This window comes from Phocoena phocoena, chromosome 20 (assembly GCF_963924675.1).
Source record: "Phocoena phocoena chromosome 20, mPhoPho1.1, whole genome shotgun sequence".
NCBI lineage: Eukaryota > Metazoa > Chordata > Mammalia > Artiodactyla > Phocoenidae > Phocoena > Phocoena phocoena.
Window position 1 is genome coordinate 7,285,381 of NC_089238.1, and position 23,649 is coordinate 7,309,029.

Here is a 23,649-nt window from a genome sequence, read left to right on the forward strand (position 1 = left end):
GCTGCCGCAGCCACAGAAACCTATCCGACTCCCGGCATTCGATCCACCAAACCGGGTTCTAGATGCGCCCTGAACAAACCGGATCCGCCACTTCCCAGCCCAGCCTTGGGCGGGGCCAGGTCTGGGGGGCGGGGAATCTCGGAGAAGCGTAGAGCGGGAGGCGGGGCACAGGGTCGGACAGGATCCAGAGAGAGGCGGGCAGGGACCCAGGGAGAGGGGGACAGGAACCCAGGGAGAGGGGGACAGGAACCCAGGGAGAGGGGGACAGAGACGCAAAGAGGAAATGCCAGCGATGAGAGAGAGGGCACACTGACCCAGGTCGGGGGATGGGGGGCGGGAAACACTAAGACTTAGGCGGGGGCAGAGAATCAGAAAGGGGGAACAGAGATTGGGGGGGCGCTACATTGACCCAAAGAGGGAGAGAGAAAGATTTAGATGGGTGACAGACACTCAGAGTGAGAGGGACAAGGGGACAGAATCCTCAGGAGGGGGGCAACAGGGACCCTGAGAGAGAGCTGGTGAAGAAACAATGACAGAGAGAGGGAGACCCGTAAAGAAGGATGGGAACCCAAAGAGCGAGCGCGACAGTGACAGGATGAGGAGTGGGAGGTACTGCTATGCGGACAGGCAGGGCCACATGTCTCCTGCCCACTCTCTGACAGGGACAGCTGCGGCCTCCTGGGTAACCTGAGCCCCTTGCCCCCCCTCGCTGTATTTATAGCCCTGGCCTGGTGCCATCCCCTGCCCCCAGATCTGAGTTCCAGGGACAGGAGGTCATGGGTACGTGTGCTGGAGCAAAATTCCTTTCACGCCATTCCAGGGCTTCCATATTGGCATCCACCTTCTCAGCAATGTAGCCCATTCTGGCCAGAAACTCCCCATAATCTAACCCCCAGTCCTTCCTTGGCAGGGATTTCTTCCCTCAGATACATCCCTCCTGCTACCCTCCCCCATGGCCCAGGCTCCCCCCAAATTGGCCTACTAAAAATCTAGCCATTGTCTTTGCAGCTGCCAAACATGAACTTGTTGGCAACCCAAAGTCAAATCCCTTGGCTCCCCTCTCCTGGCCAAGGAGAGACCCCTTCATCCACCCCCTCCCCAGCTGGGAGGGGGAGGAGCAGGAGGGGAGGGGCAGGTGGGGACTGACCCAGAATAACTCGGGGCTGAGAGTAAATTTAGCCACAGAGAGGGGAGGGGAGAGACCCTATTGGCTGGGAAGTGGGAGGGAGGGCCGGAGAGGAGGGTAAGGGGCTCTGGAGACTGCCTCAGAGGGCCTGGCTGTGAGGGCCAGGGGACAGAGGCCGAGAGAGACACAGCAAAGGAACAACACAGGGAGAAAGAAACAGAAGGAGCCCAACATTCATCCACGTAGCCATAGCCACAGTGGGAGCCAGCCCTGGGAGAAGCTCTGCTGCCTGTCTGTCCCCATGGGCCACTGTGGGCCATGGCTGCACACTTTTCTCCTCTGGGCTGCAGTGGCCAGCCTGCTTCTCCCCACTGCCGTGACCCAGCAGCTGAGAGGGGCTGGGCTGGGGCCCAGCAACTGGAACGACAATGCAGGAGCTTCGGGGCCCTCAGAGGACGCATCGGGCAAGTTTGGCCACCCCACGCACAGCCATAGAGGCCACGGAGATGAGAACAAGGATGTTTCCACGGAGAGTGGGCATCATTTCTGGGGCCAGGGAGACCACAGAGAAGAGGACGAAGATGTCTCCAGAGAATCCCAAGACCATAGGTACCAAGGCCACAAGGTGGGAGACGAGAACACCTCGGATGAGGAGGAACATACAGAGCATGCTCAGCAGGCCCGTGGGCACAGAAGCCATGGGAGTGAAGAGGCGGGTGATGCAGCTGAGTACGGGCACCGCTTCCCCAGCCACAGGAGCCATGGCCGTCAAGATGAGGACGAAGACGAAGTTGTGTCCAGTGAGCATCACCATCACATCGTCAGGCATGTACACCGAGGCCATGGAGAAGAGGAGGATGAAGAAGAGGAAGAGGAGGATGTCTCCACTGAGTATGGACACCAGGTCCACAGACACCAAGACCACGGGAAGGAAGAGGATGAAGATGTCTCAGATGAACACCACCATCACGGCCCCAGCCACAGACATCAAGGCCACAGAGACAAGGAAGATGAGGATGAGGATGTGTCCACTGAACACTGGCACCAGGTTCCCAGACATACCCACCATGGCCTTGGAGACGACGAGGAGGAGATCACAGTCAAGTTCAGCCACCACGTTGCAAGCCACCAGCCCCAAGGCCACAAGAGCACTAAGGAGGAGGACTTCCCAGAGGAACATGAAAGAGCAGTCCGTGGCCATCACCACCGCGGAGTCCCCAAGGAGGAAGATGAGGACACCTCTGCCAAGCTTGGCCACCAGGCTCCCAGCCACAGGCAGCAAAGCCACAGAGATAAAGGGACTGGCCACAGAGGGTCCATCAAAGAGGAGACTAGCCACCAGTCCCCAGAACACATGGGGGTAAAGGATAGAAGCCATTTAAGGGAGAGTGATTCTGAGGAGGAAGAGGAAGAGAAGGAAGAGGATCACAGCTCCCATGAAGATTATGATGAAGGTTCAGAGGAGGGAGGAGAAGGTACCCACCATGGCAGCCTGGACCAGGAGGACGAGGAAGACAAGGAGGAAGGTCATGGCCTCAGCCTGAGCCAGGAGGAGGAGGAAGAAGAGGAGGAAGAGGAGGAGGAAGAAGAGAAGGAGGAGAGGAGGGAAGAGAGGGCTGAGGTTTGGGTCCCACTGAGCCAAGACCACCAGGAGGAAGAAGATGAGGAGGAGGGGCTGGAAGAGGATGAGCTCCCCTTCACCATCATCCCCAACCCACTGGCCAGGAGGGAGGTGTCTGGAGGTGCCTCCAGTGAAGAGGAGAGTGGTGAGGACATGGGTAAGTGATCTGACTGGATGATGGGGGTGGGGAGGAGCGGAGTCAACCTGGGTCACTGCTGCCTTCTTGTCCCCACAGATCAGCAGGATGCCCAGGAGTATGGGAACTACCAGCCAGGGTCCCTGTGTGGCTACTGCTCCTTCTGCAAGGTATGTCCGCAACCCAGCTCCACCCACCAAGCTGTTCCTAGAGTTTGTTCCTGGGCTCTGGTGTGCCTTGGGAGGGCCCTGAGCAACGGGCCCGAGTAAACAAAGACACTTCTGGGGCCAAGTCGGGGACAGACTGGAGGCCAGGAGGCTGGGGAGGAGCCTGGGATAGTGGTCCAGGAAAGAGAGGGTGAGGCTTGAGCTGCACTTGCAGATGTGGGGACAGGGAGGAGGGTTCAAGGCAGAACCGAGGGAAGTGGGACAGGACTGGAGACTGACAGGCTATGGGGAGAATAGGAAGAGAGGGGGTGAAGAGAGTACCCAAAGGTCCAGCCCACAGTGACAAGGGGACGTCGGGGCGCCTTGCAATAGGGAAATGAGGGGGTGGGAAGCAGGTTAAGCAGGTTGGAGGAAGATACTGAGCTCAGTGTCAGAAGTAATGAGGCTGAGAAGTTGGGGATATGTCCAGTGGGCAGGGTGGAGGACTGGCGGGTGGCTCCCAAACGTCCCTCCCTGCCTAACCAGGTTCCTCTGGTCCCCAGCGATGCACTGAATGTGAGAACTGTCACTGTGACGAGGAGAACATGGGAGAGCACTGCGACCAGTGCCAGGTGAGACTTCTCCCAGACTCAAGGATCCACCAGGTTTCCCGACAGCCCGGGACCATCTGAGCACCCCCAGCCCCAAATCTTCTGCCCTCAAACTGACCTAACCCCTTACCCCTGATGCAGCCTTGACTCCAAACCCGATCCTGCCTCTGACCTTAACCTCCGCCTAGCTAGCCTCCTGCCCAAGTACGGCCCACGCCCCATCCTAACACCGCCCCTGACCACCTCGTACCGCTCATTCTCTCTCCCCACCCCCGCCCCCAGCACTGCCAGTTCTGCTACCTCTGCCCGCTGCTCTGCGAAACTGTCTGCACTCCGGGTGAGCATGGGTGGGGCCCAGAAGAAACCTGATGAAGGGGCGGGGGCCTGGTGGGTGGAGCCAACCTGAGGAGCAGGCTGGAAGGTTGTGGGCGTGGCTATGTGCGGAGGCGTGGCCAAGGCTGGGACTCTGTGAAGAGCGGGAGGAGCACGGAGGGGCGGGGCCGGGCAGAGGGGAGGTTGGCGGTAGGTGCCAAAACCTAAGAGGTTCGGATTGAGGGGGTTAGCCTAGAACCAAGAGGTTGGGGCCAAAGCAAGTGGAATTCGAAGGACGCGGCGGGGCGTGGGGCTATTGGAGAATGGGAACACTTAGAACACTTAGAGCCAGGAGGAAGGGAGGAGTCGCTGTAGAAGGAATTAGTTTGGGGGAAGGAATCCAGAAAAGGGGGCGGAGCTAGTCCTGGTCCTGCACTGATTGAAAAGTGGCCCCCAATTTCACCCGTGGTGTACCCCTCAAGCCTCTTCTCTCCCACAGGAAGCTACGTCGACTATTTCTCCTCGTCCCTGTACCAGTAAGTGTGTGGAGGGAGGATGTTTAAGGGCCCCGTTTAGAAAGGTGCTGTCCCGCTATGAATTATTGGACAGCCCTGAGCCTCTAGTCCCCCCTTGGTGAAATGAGCAGGTTGACGATCTCTAAGCGCCCTGGTGTGAGCTTTAGACACTTCGGCTGTCCAACCTCTGCGTCCTTCTCTCCAGAGCCCTGGCAGACATGCTGGAAACTCCGAAACCCTAACCCAGACACACGGCTGCGGCGCAGATACATCTCCCTGGCCCTCCAACCCCTTTCCACGGGCCATATTTATTTCTCTGAATAAACGTGCTCCCCGAAACCTCATTGTCAGGCCTGGGGTCTGGATCCTCTGGGCACCGGGGAATGCGGGTTGGGTCCGAGGGAGAAGGGGCCTGGACTCCTCGAAGTGGTTGGTTGCTAGGTCCTGATAAATAAATCAGTCAACACGGGAGCTTTTTGAAACAGTTCTCTTTACCCGTGATCACTGAGTGACGCCTGGGGCAGGGAGGCCGACCAAGAGTCGGGGGCGAGGGCTTCCCCACCGTCTTTCCTCTCCCCACGCCACGTCGCCCAGGGGCATCGTGGAAAGAGGATTCTCCCATGCAAACCCCGGAGCTGGAGCGGAACGGGGAGCGCAGTTCTGCACCCCCTAGCCCCCCCCGGGGCACGGACACGGCCACAGCACGGGGGGCGGAGGGGCCTCGGGGACACGAGACACTGGGGAGAGAGAGGGAGCCCCGCCCGCGGCTGACCCCAGGCACCGGCGACCGGACGCCGCGGGGCAGGGCTGAGTGGCACAAAGGGCGAGGCTTTTAGCAGCGAGTCCTCCCTCTCCTCCTTTCGGACGAAGAAGGACGACTTGGGCCCCGCGACTGGGAAGAAAGGGGAGGGGGCAGCCTCTCCCCGCATGCGGCCCGGGAGGGAAGCCCCGCCCCCTTCCCGCGGGGAAAGGGCACCCATCTCCCATCGGAAACTGATCAATAAATTACAAAGTATTGGAAAGAGAGGCGGAAGTTTGGGGCGGGATTTCTTCCTGCTTTCTTCTTCCCCCCTCTCAGTCCAGTGCATGTGGTTTGGTCCAGGCCCAGTCCATTTGCGAGGCAGGGACCGGCATTCCCCGCTTGTCTGTACAGATGGTCCAGTCCGTGGCGTGAGCTCCCCAGCAAGCTCTCTCCGGCGAGACCATACTCTGGACAGGAGGGGAAACAGCCCAGCCTCTGAAAGGTTCTTCCGTCCGAGTAAGGTCACCTGCATTGACGCCAGGCAGTGCGTGCAGCTGTGAAGATCCATTGTGCCGCCCAGAACCCCAAGAGCGCCCAGTACAGTCCTCACCTGGAGGCGTACACTAGCAGGAATAGGTCCGGACAGAAACGCCGTCTGCCCGGGAACTCCCAGAAGTCTGGCCTGGAGGGAGAATGAGCAGCGGTTCAGCCTGGAAAGCGCGCACGCACACACACACACACACACACACAGACACACGCCCACTTCCCCCCTCAGTATTTCTCCGATCCTCAACCCCAAGCGTCCTCCCTTGGATTTCCCCTTCCGAGATGACAACGACCGCCTAGATCCAAGCCGGTTTCTCCCCCTTTCCCATAGCCTTGCATGCCTTCAAAGTATCCCAGGTGACACTGGACGAGTTCATTTCCCACCCTGGAAAGGGGGTGTGGTGGGGTTGAGGAGGTTGGCTTATAGGAGCGGTCCATTTGTCAAGGTTGGGGGAGAAAGGACCAGGCCATTTCAGAACCTGAAGAGGGAGGTTCCTACCCACGAGGAAAGGGAGGGGAGGAGAGGCTGTCGCGTTTGGGATCCGCCCACCTTCCGGCTGCAGCTTGCGGAGAGGGAGCCCCGGCGAGCCCAGGGCCCCTGCTGCGGCCGAACGAAAGTTGGGGGGCAACATTTCAGCTGAGTCAGGCGTTACGCCACGGAGGTCCTTCTCTCGGAACATCTTCCGCCAGGATGGGGAGCGGCTGAAGGACTTGGCACTGTCCTAGGTATAGGGGCCCGGCAGCCGGTGAGGGACTAGGGCCGCGTTCCGACTCCGCCCCTTCATTTGACCCCACCCCTCTCCGGGTCCTTCCCTCCTTTAACCCCGCCCCTTTTCTGGCACCTCCTCCAACCACGACTCGCTGGCAAAGTCAAGCCCCACCCCTTCAGCTCCCAGCCTAGAGGTGCAGCTGGGAGTGGAGTCTCCTATGCTGCTGCTGCGCCCACCTCATCCAGCCGCCTGTCTGTGCCCAAGGAGATGAGGTTGCTGAATTCCTTCTCCAAGAGCTGCCGGGCCTGGGGAGGAGAGGTGGGAGAGGGGTTTCAGCGTGCAATCTGTGAGGTGGGGATGCCCAGTATGCCCAGGGCCTAGCGGCAGCTCACCTGTGCATTCTGTGTGGGGATCTGCAAGAGCAAGGCCAGGTCAGAGTAGTCGAAGGTCTCGTCCAGGGCGAGCAGCGCCCCGTGCACCCCGCTCTCCGTGAGGTTCGTGGCGAATTCCTTCAGGCCCAGCCCGGACACCCAACCCATGACCCGCTCATTGGACCACACCATCACGTCTGGGGACAGAAGGGACCCTCAGCTGCTCCCCTCCCGCGGCCAGGCCCTTCCAATTTACCCCATATCTCCATCCCCACTTCCTCTTCCTGGCCACGCCCCAATGCTGGCTCCACCCCCTCTTCCCTGGCCTCCCTTCCCTCCCCTATTTATGCCTCCTCCAGCACTGCTCCAAACCCCTCCAACCTGGCTCCCAGCTGGACGTTTACCCTTTTCTACTCACCTCGGATCTGGGTCTGACTCTCTTCCCGCCTCCGCTCCAAGTCCTTCCGGTCATAGTTGAGTCGTTTCAGGCACATGATCCCGTAATGCAGACTCACCCTGAGTAGCAGAGATAGTGGAGTTACAGATGAGCCCTCATACCCCAATGACTGCTACTCCTATTGGGCTCTCCCCGTTGTCTGTGGTCTTCTGGCAGAGGTTGGGGAATTGCTCCATTGGATCTGTTCTACTGACTGCTGACCTTCCCAGGAGTTGCCATATTTTCAAAAAGCAGTTCCTATTAGCCCACCTTTAAGGGGTATGGGGTCAACTAGCTAAGCTGTCTCAGGACTTGGGCTTTTCCTAGTGGGCCTTCTTATGGGTGGAAGGGGCACAGGAGTCTTGATTGCCTGACAATCAGGGCTAGAGGACCAAAGATAGTCCAAGGAATTCCCCATCACTGGTCCTATTTGCCAAAGACTCTCTAGAAGTGGGGCTTACCCCCTTGGACTGCCCCCACGGGCCAGGCGACGCCCACCTGTGGAAGCTGTCCACCATCTTGAGTTGGCCCCGGAGCTCCTTCTTGTTAAGATGATCTAACATTCGGGCATCCACCAGCGACTCCATGAAGTAGCTGCGGTACTGGGGCAGCCCCAGGCTGGGCAGCCAGTCGTTCCCCACCCATTCATGGTTCATGTCGCCATATGCCAGGATCTGGGGCCATGGGCAGGTGGGGGAGGAGTCAGGCCCTCTGACCCCATCCCATGTATGTATGCAAGGGTACAGTCCAACCCCCCTCCCCCAGATCCGAGGTTGTTCTTTCTCCATCCTATAGCAGGACAATGGCCAATCTCTGCTCAGGACAATGGACAATCCAAAATTGTCTCCCTTTCCTTCATTATGACAGCATAGACCCTCGTCTACTCAAAGTGTGGTCCTTGGACCCACAGCATTATCATCACTTGTGAACTTGCTGGAATTGCAGAATCTCAGACCCTAGGCTACTGAATCAAAATTTGCATTCTCACAAGATTCTCAGGTTATCTGAACTGTACATTAAAGTTTAAGAAGCTCTAGTCTAAAGTTGTCCCAACTCAGAACAATGGATCAGTCCAACATCACTACTCCCCCAAGTCAGCACAACGGATTTTCCAATGTAGCTCTCTCCCCAACAAATGATAATGGATCGATCCACCACTCTTGCACTGTCCCCAAAATACTAGTCTAGCTATATCTGACCCAGGACAATATTCTGGATCAACCCCAAATCCTTCACTCCTCTTAGCATAAGGAAATAATCCATACTTTCCCCTTTGCTGGGAAACAAAGACCCAACATAGCTCCTCTGTCTCAGGTGAGGTCATCCCGCTCCCCTCTTGAGAACAAAATGTAGCTCCTTCTCCCCAACTTCTCACCCTGACCTGCCGCCCCCCGCCCCAAATGCTTTCCCTTTTCACTCCAGTACAGTGGAACAATCCCACTTCCCTCATTTCTAGGTAAAAGAGCTGCTCAGCACCTCCCTCTAGTTAGAGCAATGAAACTGCCCCTGGAGCCCCCGCAACCCAGCATAATGGAATGATCCGTGCACCACTAACAGTGGAATAGCCGGGCTTCTACGCCGACCCCCACCAAGCCACAGACAAGAGCAGAGCTCCGCGCAGCGCCCCCCTCCCGCGGTGAGGATGGAATGCTCCGGTGAGGGGAGGGGCGGGGCTCGGAGAAGGAGGGGCGTCCATGCAGCGTGCACAGCCTGTTCATGCGCCCACGGCCCGCCCCGCCCCCCCTACCTGCTCCCAGCTGATCTCCTTGGTCTCCTGACCAGTTAGTGGGAAGAGGGGAGAGAAGGGGTGGGTTAAGGGGCAGGCGGAGGAGGGCGGGAGGGACGAACAGACGGACAGACAGCTACAGATTCATCTGCCCCCCCCCCACTCCGCCGCTCCTCCCGAAGGAAATTTAGTGCCACCCAAGGCCACCGGCAGGGGGCACTCACAGGCTTGGTTGTCGCGGTAAGGGACTCCATCTCTTCATGTGTCATCCACACGTTTCCTGTGGACTGAGGGGCGAGGGGTGTTACAGAGGTTGAGAGAGGGCTTCTGAACAGGGGAGGGGAAGGGGGTCGTGCTCCTGGAGGAGCCGAATTAGGCATGGGAACACATAATTTTCTGTATGGAACAAAATGATAAAATTTTAGAAGTCAGTATGTGCTATGGGAAAAAAAATAGGTGTTCATGTGTTGGGGTGATGGGGCCGGTACTAGTTTAGCTGTTGAGTTAGGGAGGCCTCTTGGTGGTGGTGACATTTGAGCTGAGACTTCAAGGATGAACAGGAGCCAGCCTTGGGGGAAAAAGAGGGAGGGGTGCTCCTAGGAAAGGGAGCAGCAAGGGCCAAGAAGCAGAGTAGAAAAGGGAGGGGTGGGTAGGGGCCCCTCATCAATGGCCCTGTAGAGAACCATATGAATTTGGCTTTTTCTCCGGGATGGGATCCCTCTGGCTGCAGTGTGTAAAACAGCCTGAGGGGAGGCAGAGGGACCTGAAGGGAGCCCCACTCTCAAGAGATAATCCAGGTGAGAAACTGTGGGGAGCAGGGTGTATCAGACAGAGCGGGAGTGAGCGGGCCCAGGATTGGCTACTCTGAGGACAGTAGGCGGGGCCCTGAGACAGCAAGGGCTGGGATTGGCCCCTGGACACTCACAGTGCGGGAGGAGGCAGGAGCAGAGGGTGAGGTGAGTGAGACCATCTCCTGGATAGCGAGGCGCAGCTTGAGCCGGTGCAGTGGGTTGCTGATGCCGATCTCGCGCTGGATCTCCGTGTCTGACAAGTTGGCCATGATGGCACCACTCTTGACATTGGCCCGGCAGGCGGCCACATACCACGCAGGCATGCCTACCCACAGCTGGACCAGAGGGAGGAAGGGAGAAATGGGGAAAAAATGAGACAGAGAGACAGAGACATACGGGAGGAGAAACGGGAGAAATGGGAGAGGAACAGAAAGAAAGGGAGACAGGGAGACAGAGAGATGGGGAAAGGCAAATGGGCGAGAAACAGACATGAGAAAGCAGTGAGGAGGGCAAGGCAAAGAGATGTGAGGGTCAGAGGGAGACACAGGAAAACAATGGAGGAGAGCCATAGAAGGGTAATACCAGAGTCAGAGGGGAAAGAGAGAGATGGGGAGAGACAGAGACGAGGAGAGACACACAGAGATGAGAGGCAGAGATGGGGAAAGAAAGGAGCAAAAGACATAGACATGGGGAGAAATACGGGGAATGACAAAAACACAGAGATGGGGAGAGAGGCAGGGAAATAGAGACACACAGAGAGAGAGAGACATAGGAAGACACAAAGAGATAGAGACAACAGGACCAAGGTGGGCATGGCCAGAAGGACAGGGGTGAGGGGAGAAGGAAAAAGAGTAACAGGAAGATCTACAAGAAGCCTGACCCCTCCCAGGGCCTCCTCCCCACCAACTCCTCTCCACCGCCACCTCTGAGTTAGGAGGATGGTACTAGGTGGACCCAGCCAGCCCTAAGGGTGGGGTTCTCAGACCAGTTGGGGATAAAGAGTCAGGACGTTTCTGGGCCCCAGTACCTCTAGCCAGGAGACCACAGTGGGCCCATCCCAGGCAGCAAAAGGCAGGCCCTGACGGCAGGCCTCTTCCAGAAGTTCATGCCTGGGGAGAAGGGCAGGAGATCGCAGGGACAGAGACACCTAGCCCTCTTGCATGGCCCCCTTCACCAACCGCATCCCCCCACCAAAGCAATTTTTATGAATGTAAAAAACATGGCAGAAGGCTAAAAAAAAGACATGTGAATCTTTGTAATCCACCTTCCCTCCCCACAACAGATCCACACTAATCAAGAGAAAAGGGGAAAAAAAAGAAAAGAAAAACTCTAGGGGTTCCCAAGTTCCCAGGCAAGCAAGTTCAGGATCTTGGACACCCCCTCCCAGAATTTTCTCCTCACTTATGACCAACCCTCCCCACCTCCACAGCACACACCCACACTCACTTCCTCTTGTTCCTTCGGTCCTTGTCTCCTGGGCCTGTCAGCTTGGCTAGCCCCAGAGGGTCAGTGGCCAATGTCTCGTCTGAGGGTGTTCCAGCTGGAGGCAGGGAGGGGCCAAAATTTGGAGAGTCTCAAAGGGGAGGCAGAATCTTTGATGCTGGGGGGTTGAGAAGGATGCCAGGAAAGCAGAGGCCCAGAGGGATTAGTAAATGCGGCCACACAGAGGGAGTGATAAAACCAGACAGGGACCAATGTCACCTCCTAGGCAAGGAATTGGAGAAATCCCCAAAATAGGGCTGGATTCACTGGGCTGGCCTTGGTAAGCTGGCAGTGGTGTGCTGGTAAATATTTAACAACTGGCTCCCTGGGGAAGGAGAAGGTATTTCCTGATTTGTAGCATATGCCAATTTCCATGGTGTAAATAATCCCACCAATTTCAAGCTACCAATGTGATGTCAAAGCAGCTCATAAAATTCCTGAAAATTTAACTAACTTGGATTTCACAAACCAGACAAGCAGGCTCCAGCCCATCAGATGCCCTGCTTTTAGGATGCTCCTCCCTCTTTCTCTATTTAAAAAATAGGTAAATAACATAACAAATTCATTTGCCCACCAGTCACTCAGGTAGGCCTCAGAGTGCCCTTTCCTTGTCCCTTCTCCCCTCTACCTCTGCCAAGGTTCCAGCGTTCTAAATGAATTACCAAATGAATGAAGACAGGATTGTATGTCAAATGAATATGTAAAGAAGAAGAAGGAAGGAAGAAAGGAAGGGAGAGAGGGAATCAGGGGACTCACCCAGAGAAGAGCTGTCCCGACCTGGTGGTCCCATTCGCCCCTTCTCCTTCTTGCCAAAGAGACGGCCTATGGATGACTTGATGCTCTTCTTCTTGGGAGCTTTGTGCAGGGAATCTGGGGTGCCCTCACTGGGTGAGCAGGACAGATAGATCCCATCTGGGATGCCTCCTCTCATCCCAAGTCTTTGTCCACTCCCACCGCCTCCTCCCAAGCAAGTCCCGCCCTGTCCCATCCCTTATTCTTACTGACCTTCCCCGTGAGGGCCCTCCATCTTCCAGGGATCCCGCCTGCAGTGCCAAGGCCTGGGTCATTCTCTCAAGGCGGGCAGAACGAGGAGTGGGAGGTGGGGTGTCTCCTGGGATTGCTGGTCCCTCCATTCGTGGAGCCCCAGCTTCCTCCTTGGGGGCATGATTCTGGAGACAGAGATGCTATATTGAATCAGAGGGGTCATGTTGGGGGCTCATTAGCTGGGATGTCTACGAGGTGTCTGGGATACCCCTGATTTGGGGAACCACTTCTAAAGATAGCCTAGATTAAGTGCGGGTGAGTTGCAGAAATATAAAGGCAATAACTGCAGTCCCCCTGGAGCTTGATAAGCCCATATTTATACTGTCTTAGCTTCTGGTGTCAGGAGTGGGATCTGCTCAGCCTCAAGGAAAGCTAATGAGTTACAGGTTCTGAAAGCAGGAAATCTGAGTTTAAGGCAATAAAATAGGGCACATAGATATTGTGCCTCCCTCAAAGGTCAATTCTGAGGATCTAATGGTAGTTCTCAAATGTATATTTGGTCACAGAGACATTTTTCTAAAAATCCTATGCAGTGGGAATTCCCTGGCCATCCAGTAGTTAGGACTTGGTGCTCTCACTGACAGGGCCCAGGGTTCGATCCCTGGTGGGGGAACTAAAATCCCTCAAGCTGCATGGCATGGCCAAAAAAAATAAAAGTAAAAAAATAAAAATAAAAATCCTATGCAGAAACTTAATGTGTAAAACAGGTAAAAGTAGATCACATCTGACTGAAGTACAAGTTAGGGTTCAGGAACCCAGTGGCTCAGCCTCCCATTTGCCCTTTGAGTTGGAACTTTTAGGGAAAGCTAAGGTTGCTTTTGAAAATCACTGGTGTGTTGGTCATTGTTGCTTTTTGTTAGGGAGCCCTGTTTATGACCTCCCACCACCACCACCAAGCTGAGGAGACTTAAGAATACTCACAGCTTTGTCGGTGCCCTCACGGGCAGGGCTAGGGGGTGCCAGACGGGGTGTTGAGTGGCCAGAGCTGGGAGGGGAGGGGCTGGCAAGGGTAGAGGTGGTGAGGGAGGGGGGCAGTGAGCAGCTACTGCGGTAGCGGCCCAGTGAGTCCAGGCCCGAGCCAGACACCCGGCTCTCCAGCTCTTCTGCCCTCTGTTCTGTTGTCTCCTTCTCCTCTTGGATTAACCTGAGGAGGAAAAGGGGGAGATGGGGTGAGAGGACTCAGGCAGACAATAGGAGAGGGAGTTGGGGGATCCCAATGGGCCAGGAAGGCTTGGCGGAGCAAAAATAATTCTGAGGAAGGGACAATGAAGTTAGAGGGTCTTGGTGGATCCCTGACGGCCTCACAGGTTCAAGGGGAGTCAAGATATCATGATAGGCTCAGTAGGTCGTGGAGAGATTAGGGATGACAGGATGATCAGGATCTGCATCAGGACTACGCTGGTAATAAACAAGTGGTTATGGAAAAGCATAAGTGGATTACTATGGGCAAGAGGTCAAGTTCTAAGGAGGACAGCAAAAGCAAGCTCATGATAAGAGCAGAGTGAGATCAGGGACTCTGAGGTCAACCTAGGGTCTGGGAAGGTCATCCAGACATTTGGTGAGAGTCACTGTCTCAAGTCACAAAAAGTTTGAGTGGAAGATGATGGTCATGTTGATACATTTGCTGGGGCCCATGGAAAGTGTTTTAGTTTTATTAGAGAATTGTTAAATAGGGCAATTTCTGAGGAATCAGGGTATACTTTATGTGATGGGGGATTCTTAATAAATTGAGGATTGTTGTTATATTAGGTAGAAATTCTTGTTATCTAGAGTTGAGGTTCTCAAGGTGTTTTGGACTGGGGGACCTTGTGTTGTGTTGAGATTCGCAGGGTACTGGGAGTCACTGTGTAATTGTTGCGTGAAGCCATGAAAGCCATGATGTAATGGAGGATTCTTGATGGGTTGGATTGTGAATTTTGGCATCTGGGGATGCAGTCTTGGGTATATTGGGAAATTGTGAGTACCGGCCGGGGCATGTGTAATGTATATATAGCACGTAGGAGACTTCCTGGTATCTCCTCAGGGATTCCTGGATAGTGTGTTGGACTGGCAGAATTCCTTGATGTTTAGGAAAGGAATTGGGCTTAGGTGTGCAAATCAGTCTCCAGAGCCAGAGGGGCCTTGGGCTAAGCTTAGGCAGGGTGGGGAAGAACTGGGCCAGTGCTCACTTGATCTCTTTGTTGATGGCCTCCAGCTGCTCCTGAAGCATGATGGCCAGTGTCTGTACATCAGCCTGCCCACTGGGAGACAGCAACTCAGCTCCAAACATCCCCTCCGCCTCCTCCTCATCTGAGCCATCCAGCTCCCCAGGGAATGGAGGTGGCATGGACCCCGCAGGGGTAGACCGCTCCCACTCCTATCTCTGTGTGGAGACAGAGAGATGCCAGGTGGACAAGGGCCGAGGTAGGTGCTGGGTCTTTCCTCACCTATCCTGACCTTGCCCACCCTCTATAACCCTGCCCATGTCCCCTGACACTGACTGCCCTTACCATGTGACCCAGCCCCCCACACTTTTCCCAGTCCAGCTTTCTCTCTTGGTGGGTCCTTCTTCTTGACCACCCATGACTCTGCCCTCTCCCCTGATTCCACTGTTTCCTTTGACCCAGCCCACTTCCTTTCTTCACTTGGCCCCATCCATTCTAGGATTCTACACCCTGCATACCATCCCCCCAAACCCACCCCTCTTCCCACCCCATCGTTCCTCTTAAGTTCTCACCAGGCAGCAGGACATCCACGTGAAGAGCCATCGGGGCAAGTGGGGATGACGGAAGAAGAAGAGGAGACAGTGTGGGTCCAGGAGACCTTGCTTCTCAACTCAGTCCCCGCCCAGAGCCCTGCATGTTGGGCTCCACCTCCTACTGCTGCCCTCCCAAGCCCTGCTCAGTCCAGGCCCCAGAAGTGGCTGCTGACCTTAGAGGGCTCATCTTTGACCCCTGACCAGCGACCCCTCTTGCTTGCCCGGCCACTGCCAGCCCCATAGGGATCCAGGTGGGCGCCAGAAGGTAATGTAGGTGCCTGGGAGTAACGGAGCTCCAGAGCACTGCCAGGGAGAGATCTGTGGGCATAGAGAGGGCAGTCAGAGACCAAGGGGTCAGGAAAAGGAAACAGAGGTTAGTGGTCATGGGGAAGGGCTTGGGGTCATAGGATTGGGAGAGGGATCTGAAGTCAAAGGTCAGGAAAAAGGGTCTGCAGTCAGAGGTCATGAAGTCAGGGGTCAAAAATAAAAGGGACCAGTGGAAATCTCAGGAGGACAGGGAGTGGGGTGGGGGAGACTTCGTATCAGAAGGGATGTGCTTGGTCAAGGGGGCTCCATGGGCAGAGGTGGGACAGGAAGATGACTGTCACCTGGAGTAGGAGGATGGTGGCCTCCCCCGCAGCTGGTCAATCTCCATCTGCATCCGCTCCATCTCCGCCAAGAGCTGCTCCTGGGGGGAGGAGGTTGGAGATGTCAGGTCAGAATCTGCCCCCTCCGCCCCCCACTGAGTATCAGCCCCTCCCAGCCAGGCTGATTCCAACCCCAGCAATGCCTGCTCCATTTCTCTGGCCCTCACCCAAGGCCCACACCCCCGGCCCCCTCCCTACCTTGTTGAGCAGCAGCTCATCCTGCAGCTTCTTCATGTTGGCGATCTCCTCGCTTAGTGAGTTCTGTGGGGGGCAGGGGTGCAGTGAGGGGGTGGAATCAGGAAGCAGCCTCCAGTGAACAGAGACAGGCCTGAGGGGACCCCAGGGGGAATGAGGTGGGCTTGAATGGTGAGCTGCATGGGGAGAGGGTTGTGAAGCCGAAGATGCTGCTAAGGCAGGGAGTCCCTGGGAGCCCAAAATGCAGCGTCCTGTGAAATTTCCACGGATTCAGAGCGTGAGGGTCCATAGGGTTAGAGGCTTGGGCAAAAGCCAAGAATTCAGGCTGTGGGTGCCCCAGAATTCAGCTCTAGGGTGTTTAAACTAGGTGAAAGTGTGGTGGTCCCAGCAATCGAGCAGTCTATCAATTTCAAATTCAGGATGCCCACATTTGGGGAGATCTCAGATAACTGTTTGGGGAAAGGTCTGGGGCCCCAAGATTCCAGCTTATTGGAATCCTAGGTTGGGGCCCACCTTCTCTTCCAGCGCCCCCATGCGCTCCTTGAGGTGCAGCTGCAGCCGTTCGTTGGACTCACTCAGCAGCTTGTCCACTGTCTCGGACAGCCGCTTATTGTGGTCATCGTTCATCTTCTCCCGCTGCCGGGCCTGCCCAGAGGAGAACAGAGCAGAGGCGCTCAAGCCCTGAGCGTTGTCCCTGCTCCGAGCTCCCGACCCCCGGCACAGCCCCCTCACCCAGGCGTATCCCCCAAGCCTCAAAGCCTCCTCACCCGCTGCAGCTCCTGGTTCTTCTCCTCCAACTGGGCCTCCAGCTGCCGAAGCCGCTCCTCAAAATTCCCATGACGTTCCTCAGCCTAGAGGATGGAACCCATGGCATCTGACTTTGTCCCACTAGGATGCAGTCAGCCTCCAGGCCCCACCTCCTCCAAGGCTGGCTTCCAGGCCCCAGGCTCCTCCCCCACAGGACTCCAGACCCTGCCGTTGTGATTCAAGCCCTGCCCTCTCCTCTAGTCTCCAGCCCGGTCCCCTTCTCATGTTCTCCCCATCTGTTCAGTCCAAACTAGAGAGCACCAGCCCCCAACAAACCTCCAGGCCCTTCAACCATCCCAAGTCACGTCCCTTCCCTGGACGCCAGGCCCTACCCTTTCCAGCAGAATTCGGGCTGTGGGTCTCCTGTCCCTCCAGACTCAGGCCCTGCCTCCTCCAAGCCCCGCCCCTTTGCCCCAGAGACTCAAGGCGCCGCCCCAGGCCTCCCTTCACCTTGTTGAGCGCCGCCACTCGCTGGGCCAGCTGTGCCTCTATCTCCGGCAAGGTTTCCGCCTTCTGCAGCGTCTGCTGCAGCTTCTGCTTAGCGTCGTCCAGCCACTCGGCCAGCTGACGGCTCTTCTCTTCACTCTGGGGTACACAGACAGGGGGGAAGGGAGGAGCTAGGTGAAACTAGCCACGGCCTCGCCCCCACCGCCCCTCCTCGGCCGTGCTCCCACCTGCCGGTACAGCGACTCCTTGCTGGCCAGCTCGTTTTCCAACTTGTCGTTGGCGTCGTGCAGAGACGTGGCCTCTCGCTGGGCACTCAGGTAGCGCTTCTCTAGCGTTGTGATCCGCTCTTCCATATCCTCCCGCTGCGCCAGCGCCTGCAGAGGTGACAGAAGGCTGCGTGGACTACAGCTCCCAGAAGGCCGTGGGGGCAGCCTAGGCTTAGAACCCCAGTTCAGGCACCCCAAGGTATCCTGGGAAATGAAGTCCCCTGCCCTCCGGGTGTCAGAATGGTGGAACCACACCTGCCGAGAGCTCCCAGGCATAGCCAACATTAGATCCCCTGCCACCTGATAGTTAAAATGGCGGTACAGCCCCTCCCATAAGCTTCTGGGTCAGTACTGGCTTAGACCCTCCTCATATGGTTGACCTAAGATCCATGAGATGGAATGTCTCCACTTTTCTTAGCCCACTAGCCTCAAAAATCCAGGCCTTAGATTTTTCAGCAACTTCTGGCACAACTCAGGTTTAGAATCACAGAGCAAGTGCCCTAGGGTCTCATAGGAAACAAAGGTCCCTTCCACCTGGGAGGCAGCCTCTCCCAAGGGCCCCCAGGGTAGCGCATGCTTAGAAAACCAGAGAAGGTGCTCCAGGGTCTCACGGGGGAAGGACTCCTGCCTGGGAGCCGGTGTGGTGGGACCACGCTTCCCAATAAGCCCTGGGGCCATCCACAATTGAAATCCGAGGTGAAAGCCCCAGTGGATGATGAAAACTAAAGTGCTGTCTCTTCTTTCTCATTCAATGCTTTCAAGAATCCATGCCCTACATTTCACAGCAGTCCCCGCAGCGTGGGAGTTAAGGTCAAGGAACCTCAGCCAGAATGGGGTGAAATGCAGACAAAGGAGTTCAGTTAAGAGGTGCAAGAGAATTTCCCAATGATAACAATAATAACTACAACCAGATACTGGGTGACTACCAAGTATGTGCCATGTGCCAACTCTCTGACAAGGATCATAAATACCATTAGGTGAGGAAATTGAGACTCAGAGAGGAGAAGAGTCCACATAGCTTGTGGACTGAATCCAGATTCGTGAGTTCTGTGACTATGGGCAAAGGGGGACAGGAAGGGTTGCGGGGAGGGAAGGGACAGAGGGCAGCCCACCAGGGGCTCCGGCCTCACCTCCTTGAGGTCGCGCTGGAGCTTGGCGTTAGCTTCCTCGGCCTTACCCAGCTCGCGGTGGGCCGTGCCCAGCTCCTCCTCCAGCTGGCTCATCTGGCGGCACAGCACCGCCAGGCGCTCCCGCAGCTGGCACACCTCCGCCCGCTGCCGCTCCAGGGCCTCCTCCAGCTCTGCCGTGCGCCGGTTCGAATCCCCGCCAGGACCCAGGCCATTGGCAAGAGTCTGGAATGGGGACAGTGAGGGAGGAAGGGACAGAACTCAGAGTGGGGAACACAGAGATCGAGAATGCAAGGAGAAAACTGATGGGGGTGAGGGGGGATCAAAGATCAGTAAGGGCCATGGAGGTCACAAAAGTTAGCTAGCTGACTTGAATCAGAGGTCAAAAGTCAGTAAGAGTCTGAGGCGTTCAGATGTCCTAGGGTCAGTGAGAATCATACCAAACATTAAAAGGACCATCACAAAGTCAGGGGGCTGAGTGGGATCACAGTGAGGAGGACCAATGAAGAGCAAGCGGAAGGAAAGACTTCCACCTCTTACCTGCCCATCCCCATCCTTGCCGGGCTCCTCTAGCCCCGACCGGCGCCTAGACAGCTGTTCTCGAAGGCTCAGAGTCTGGCAATGGGAAAGGGAAATCAGGGCAAAGGAGGTCCTAGAAATCCTGTTTCTACTTCCCACTGGCACTGGTCCTGCTGGGGCCACCCTTATCCCACAGTCTACCCTTAGACCCTGTGCCGTCATTATATGTCTCCTTAGCCCCCCACCAGAGAAGAAGTCCACCCTTATTCTTAACCTTAGCCTCCTTGTGGAGGTGTCCTGACTTTCCCCACCCAGCCATTTCCACCATTGTCAGTTCTTTCCCTTAGCCCCAGCCCTGGTTCTCACCTTAGTCTCACTGTCACAGGGCAGTACTCCGCTTAGTCCTGCCCAATGAGTTCCTCCTTAGGAACCTCACTGGTTTTCTCTATAGTCCTACCCCATTGGTCTTCTGCCCTAGTCCTGCTCCCAACAGATTCTAGGACCCACCCAATCAGTTCCACCCCATTGGTAGTTCATTAGTCCCTCTTCCTTCTTGGTCACGCCCCCACCTCCTGATTGCTCAGCTCCAACTCTTCCTCTAGCACTGCCACCCGCTCCAGCGCCATTCGCAGCCGCTCCCGGACCTGGGGAAGGGGGCAAGACAGTGTGAGATGGAGATCAGACCTGATGGAGGACAGTTGATGCAGAACACCTTTGGGATGGACCTGATAGGGTGACATTAGCATTCCTCTATTTATAGTATGTGTGCATCCCCAACTAGCTACCAAGGCAGCCTCACCCGCTGGTATCCCCCATCCTATTACATTTTTCTATTATCAGCCACTCAGGTCCCAGTCTGCATAGCCTGTCTCAGTCAATTACAGTCAACATTCTTCCCACTTGGGCCATCCCCAACCAATCACGGCCAGAATTTCTGCCGTTCAACACAGCCCCAGCCAACCACGAGTTTCTGTTCTACAACCAGGCTCTTCCAATTCTCATACCTTCTCATCCAGGGCCTTGTGGTGCTCGAAGAGGGATTTTAGAGCCTTGAGTACCTCCACCTCAGAAGAGACCCCTCCCGGGGACTGGGCCTGGCGCTTTACCACAGTCATACGCAGTGACCTCTCGTGCCTGGACACCAGGCACTCCAGGTGTTCTAGGAGAAGCTACAGAGATAGGGCACAGGACCAAGGAAAAGTGTGAAGGGAAGAGAGGCAGAGTGAAGGAAGAGGATTCAGACAGGTGGGGCGGACGCATGGAAGAGGTGGAGCCAAGCAAAGTGGTATGGAGAGAGACAGGTCAGGAAAAGAGAGGGATAACAGAGGTGGGGGGCAGGTCAAGGAAGGAGTGGTACAGGAAACGAGAACAATTATGGAGATAGGGGAGGGGACATGAAGGAAGGAGGGGACCAGAGGAGACCCACCAAATTGTAGGAGCAGGGAGAAGAAAGGAAGGCGAAATAGAGGGGAAAAAATGGGTCAGGCTGCAACACCCAAGGCCCCGCCCACCACACTTAGGTCCCGCCCCAAGACCCCTCACCCGAGTATTGTTCCGCTCTGCCTTCAGCTCCGCAATTTCTTCCTCCCGTTCCAGTAGCTGCTCCCGACACAAGTTCAACTCCTTCGTCAGAGCCGCAAACTCCTATCCAGGTGTGGGCAGGATCGGACAATCAGATCAATCCCTTTCCCCATCTCCCTCATTCCTTAGGATTGGGAGGTTTGGAGGCCCCACCCATCTCTGCCAAGTCCCGCCCCTTCAAGCGGTTCAGGCCCCGCCCATCACCGGCAAGCCACTCCCCCTTCCAAGTGCCAAGTTCCGCCCCTTCCGGACCGCCCTCCCTGTGCCTCCGCGAGTCCAGGCCCCGCCTCCCTCAGGCCCCGCCCAGGCCCCGCCCCGACCTGGGGCAGCGCGATGCTGAGCTGGCGCTGCAGCGAGTCCTTTTCGTGGCCCAGCTCGCGCAGCCGCAACTGCGCCGTAGCCAGTCCGTCCTGCGCCTCGCGCAGCGTCTCGAGCAGGCGCTCGCGCTCCGTGAGCATCGTGACCATGAGGCGCTCCAGTTCGCCGCCCGCCTCGTCCGGGCCCAGCGCCGAACCCCGCCGGCCATCCTCGCTGATGGTGGGCATCACCTCGCACATCATGGCGGCGGTGCTGGCCTACAGGGAGGGGGCAGGGAACCGAGAGGGGCTTCGTTAAAGCACAGGCAGCGAAACTGAGGCACGGTCACTGGGATACTACATAGTGAAAACTGAGGCAGGACAACCCAAGCACTGCACAGAAGAAACTGAGGCTCATCCATTCCAATCATGGCACAAGATAAACGGAAACCCATTGCTCCCAGGAAACCAGGCCTGGCTACCTGGGTGAGAGCATTTGGAGAAACAGGTCAGACTCCATCAGACACTGGCAGCAAATCTAGGCTCAGCCTAGTCAGAGAGACCGAAGCCGGGTGCCCCATTGCCTGAGTGAATGTGGAAAGTTTGCAGGTCCCTCCCCTCCAGTCCAAGCCCCGCCCCTTCAAGCGACTCAGGCCCAGCCCATCACTGTCTATTCTGGCCCTGCTGAGAATCCCCTTCAACCTACTGCATGAGCTAGAAAACTCAGGCCCAGGCGAAGGAGACCATGTCTTCAGAAGGCCACAAAACTGGGGTCACAGAATTAGGTCACTGGTACGTAGTCACCTGTATAATGTCACAGGGATGGTCCTCACCTGCTATTCAGCCCAACTCCTGCCTCCTTCAACTTCCCAGATATCTAGATATCTAGCTCCAGGAGAATCTAAAGACCCACTCCAGTCGGGAAAAACAAAAATGGTGGGGACAATGCTAGCCATCTCCCACTACACAGGAGTCTAAGATCCAGCTACCTCTTCTCTCAGGTCACAGGAATCTAGGTCCCCTATCCCTCCCTTCCCCGAGACTGAGGAGTCTGAGCCTCCAGCCTTCTCCTCCCCAGTCCCAGGAATCAGAGACCACATCCACTTCCTCCCAGGACACAAGAGTCTGGGCTTTCAACCAACAACCCTAGACCCAGGAATCTCAGCCTTCAGACTTCTGCCCCCTCAGAACTCAGAAGTCAAGGCCCCCAGGACCCAGGGGTCCAGGTGCCTGAGCCGCGGGTGGAGATGAAGGGAGGTCTCCTGAGCCACTCCCTCCACACACATCAGGTCGGACGGGTCCATCTAGCTGAGCCGAAAGCAGGAGGGACTTTGACTCCTTCTCTCCTTTCTTTCTCTCCCTTCAGGCAGAGGCATAACCGGTTCTCAGAGTGGATAGTTTCCAGCTCCACCCAATATTCGCACTATGTCTTAAGCCTGGGACTGGGGCCTTGGACTCCTGGGAGGACAGGAGGGGACTGAGGGACCCGGGACCTGGGAGAGGAGGCAGCTGGGTGCCTGTAACCTTGGGTCTTTGAAGAGGTGCATCTGGGAATCTAGACATCTGAATCCCAACACTCAGAGGTCAGATTCAAGAAAATGTTTATAAGAGGGCAGGCCAGACTTAGACCAAAACCCAACATGGCATCTAAAACCCAGAATCTACTCATGAGATGCCATTAGGGATGTTTTAGGGAGGCTGTTCTAGAACTTCCAATTCCCTGAGAAGGAAACAAAATTCAGCTAGGCTGGGTGTAGAATCTAGAAGGCCACGTGCAAGAAGACACAGTACAGAGTGCAGAAAGGCCATACACTTCCACATTTACAATGTGCTCGGGGTAGGATCCACACATGGGGCCAAATAGAAGGGCATATTCTAGAGCCCAGGTCTGGAACTTTGAACAAGCCAAGAGCAATCCAATAACTTAAAAGAGTGTCTGGGTCACCCCAGAACCCCAAACACAGAGGGGAGGGTAATGATATCTAAGAACAGACCTAATGCAGTACATAACAAACCTAAGTCAGGAGACATAATCTAGACATAATCTAGAACTCAGAACCTACCAGGGATGAAGGCATAAAGGTATATTTTATCTTTACAGAATAAAGCAGAGATCGCATGCTTGGTTTTTTCATGCATCTAGATAATGTTAGAACTCAGAAGGCAGAATATATGCTCTAGAATTCAGAACATGCCCTGGAGGCAAAGGAAAACCTAGAAAATAGCAAGGAGTTTGCCTGGAACTTAGAATCGCCTGGGGGAAGATGCAGAAAGATGCATTTTGGCAATTGAGAATTTCCTGGCATAAGGACTGAGCTGGCAAAGGGGGTGGGGATGGGGGTGGTGTGTTCTAGAAATGAGGACATTTCTAGGCTGAAGACTCCAAAAGAGGAGAGAGCATAGAGCATGTTTAGAATGTTGAAGTGGCAGATGGAGGAAGCCCCCAGTCCACCAGGGGACAAGTTCTAAGCCAAGGTCACACCAGGGAAAAGATGGACAGAGAAGATGGGAATGGATGAGCAGAGAACATAGAACCTGAGGAAGGAAGATGCAATGTACAACACTTCAGTGGGAATCCTCGAGATTTAAGACTGTAGAATTGGATGGAATCTAAAATAGGGAAGTGCAGGGACTTCCCTGGCAGTCCAGTGGTTAAGACTTGGCACTTCCACTGCAGGGGATGTGGGTTCGATCCCTGGTCACGGAACTAAG

The 23,649-nt window shown here is 55.8% G+C and overlaps 2 protein-coding genes across 2 annotated transcripts; one reads left to right on the forward strand and one right to left on the reverse strand.

Annotated features, from left to right (window-relative positions):
- The first annotated feature begins 1,427 nt into the window (after positions 1–1,427).
- On the forward strand, positions 1,428–4,709 carry HRC (histidine rich calcium binding protein). Its single transcript, XM_065899362.1, has 6 exons — positions 1,428–2,904; positions 2,983–3,053; positions 3,593–3,661; positions 3,923–3,977; positions 4,452–4,488; positions 4,673–4,709. Exons 1-6 carry the CDS (start codon positions 1,428–1,430, stop codon positions 4,707–4,709), a joined length of 1,746 nt encoding a protein of 581 aa, XP_065755434.1.
- Positions 4,710–5,832: 1,123 nt separating this feature from the next.
- On the reverse strand, positions 5,833–21,201 carry PPFIA3 (PTPRF interacting protein alpha 3). Its single transcript, XM_065898950.1, has 28 exons — positions 20,962–21,201; positions 20,603–20,704; positions 20,065–20,229; positions 19,630–19,704; positions 19,082–19,156; positions 18,545–18,766; positions 17,376–17,522; positions 17,152–17,286; positions 16,662–16,745; positions 16,408–16,539; positions 15,898–15,960; positions 15,661–15,740; positions 15,226–15,370; positions 14,484–14,671; positions 13,237–13,459; positions 12,277–12,440; positions 12,028–12,155; positions 11,236–11,329; positions 10,817–10,898; positions 9,924–10,124; positions 9,223–9,285; positions 9,020–9,046; positions 7,771–7,946; positions 7,255–7,352; positions 6,858–7,033; positions 6,702–6,770; positions 6,306–6,477; positions 5,833–5,891 (listed from the first exon to the last, which is right to left on the reverse strand). The coding sequence occupies exons 1-28, from the start codon at positions 21,199–21,201 to the stop codon at positions 5,833–5,835; spliced, it is 3,585 nt and encodes a 1,194-aa protein (XP_065755022.1).
- Between the last annotated feature and the right edge of the window lie 2,448 nt (positions 21,202–23,649).

Bases quoted from the DNA above. Each gene is read 5' to 3' on its own strand.
- HRC (XM_065899362.1), top strand. From the start codon at position 1,428: ATGGGCCACTGTGGGCCATGGCTGCACACTTTTCTCCTCTGGGCTGCA. The intron at 2,905-2,982 runs GTAAGTGATCTG...TTGTCCCCACAG, and splicing joins GGAGAGTGGTGAGGACATGG to ATCAGCAGGATGCCCAGGAG. The intron at 4,489-4,672 runs GTAAGTGTGTGG...CCTTCTCTCCAG, and splicing joins TTCTCCTCGTCCCTGTACCA to AGCCCTGGCAGACATGCTGG.
- PPFIA3 (XM_065898950.1), bottom strand. From the start codon at position 21,201: ATGATGTGCGAGGTGATGCCCACCATCAGCGAGGATGGCCGGCGGGGT. The intron at 12,441-13,236 runs GTGAGTATTCTT...CTCTGTCTCCAG, and splicing joins GTGAGGGCACCGACAAAGCT to AATCATGCCCCCAAGGAGGA. The intron at 7,353-7,770 runs GTGGGCGTCGCC...TCTGCTACTCAG, and splicing joins ATGGTGGACAGCTTCCACAG to GGTGAGTCTGCATTACGGGA.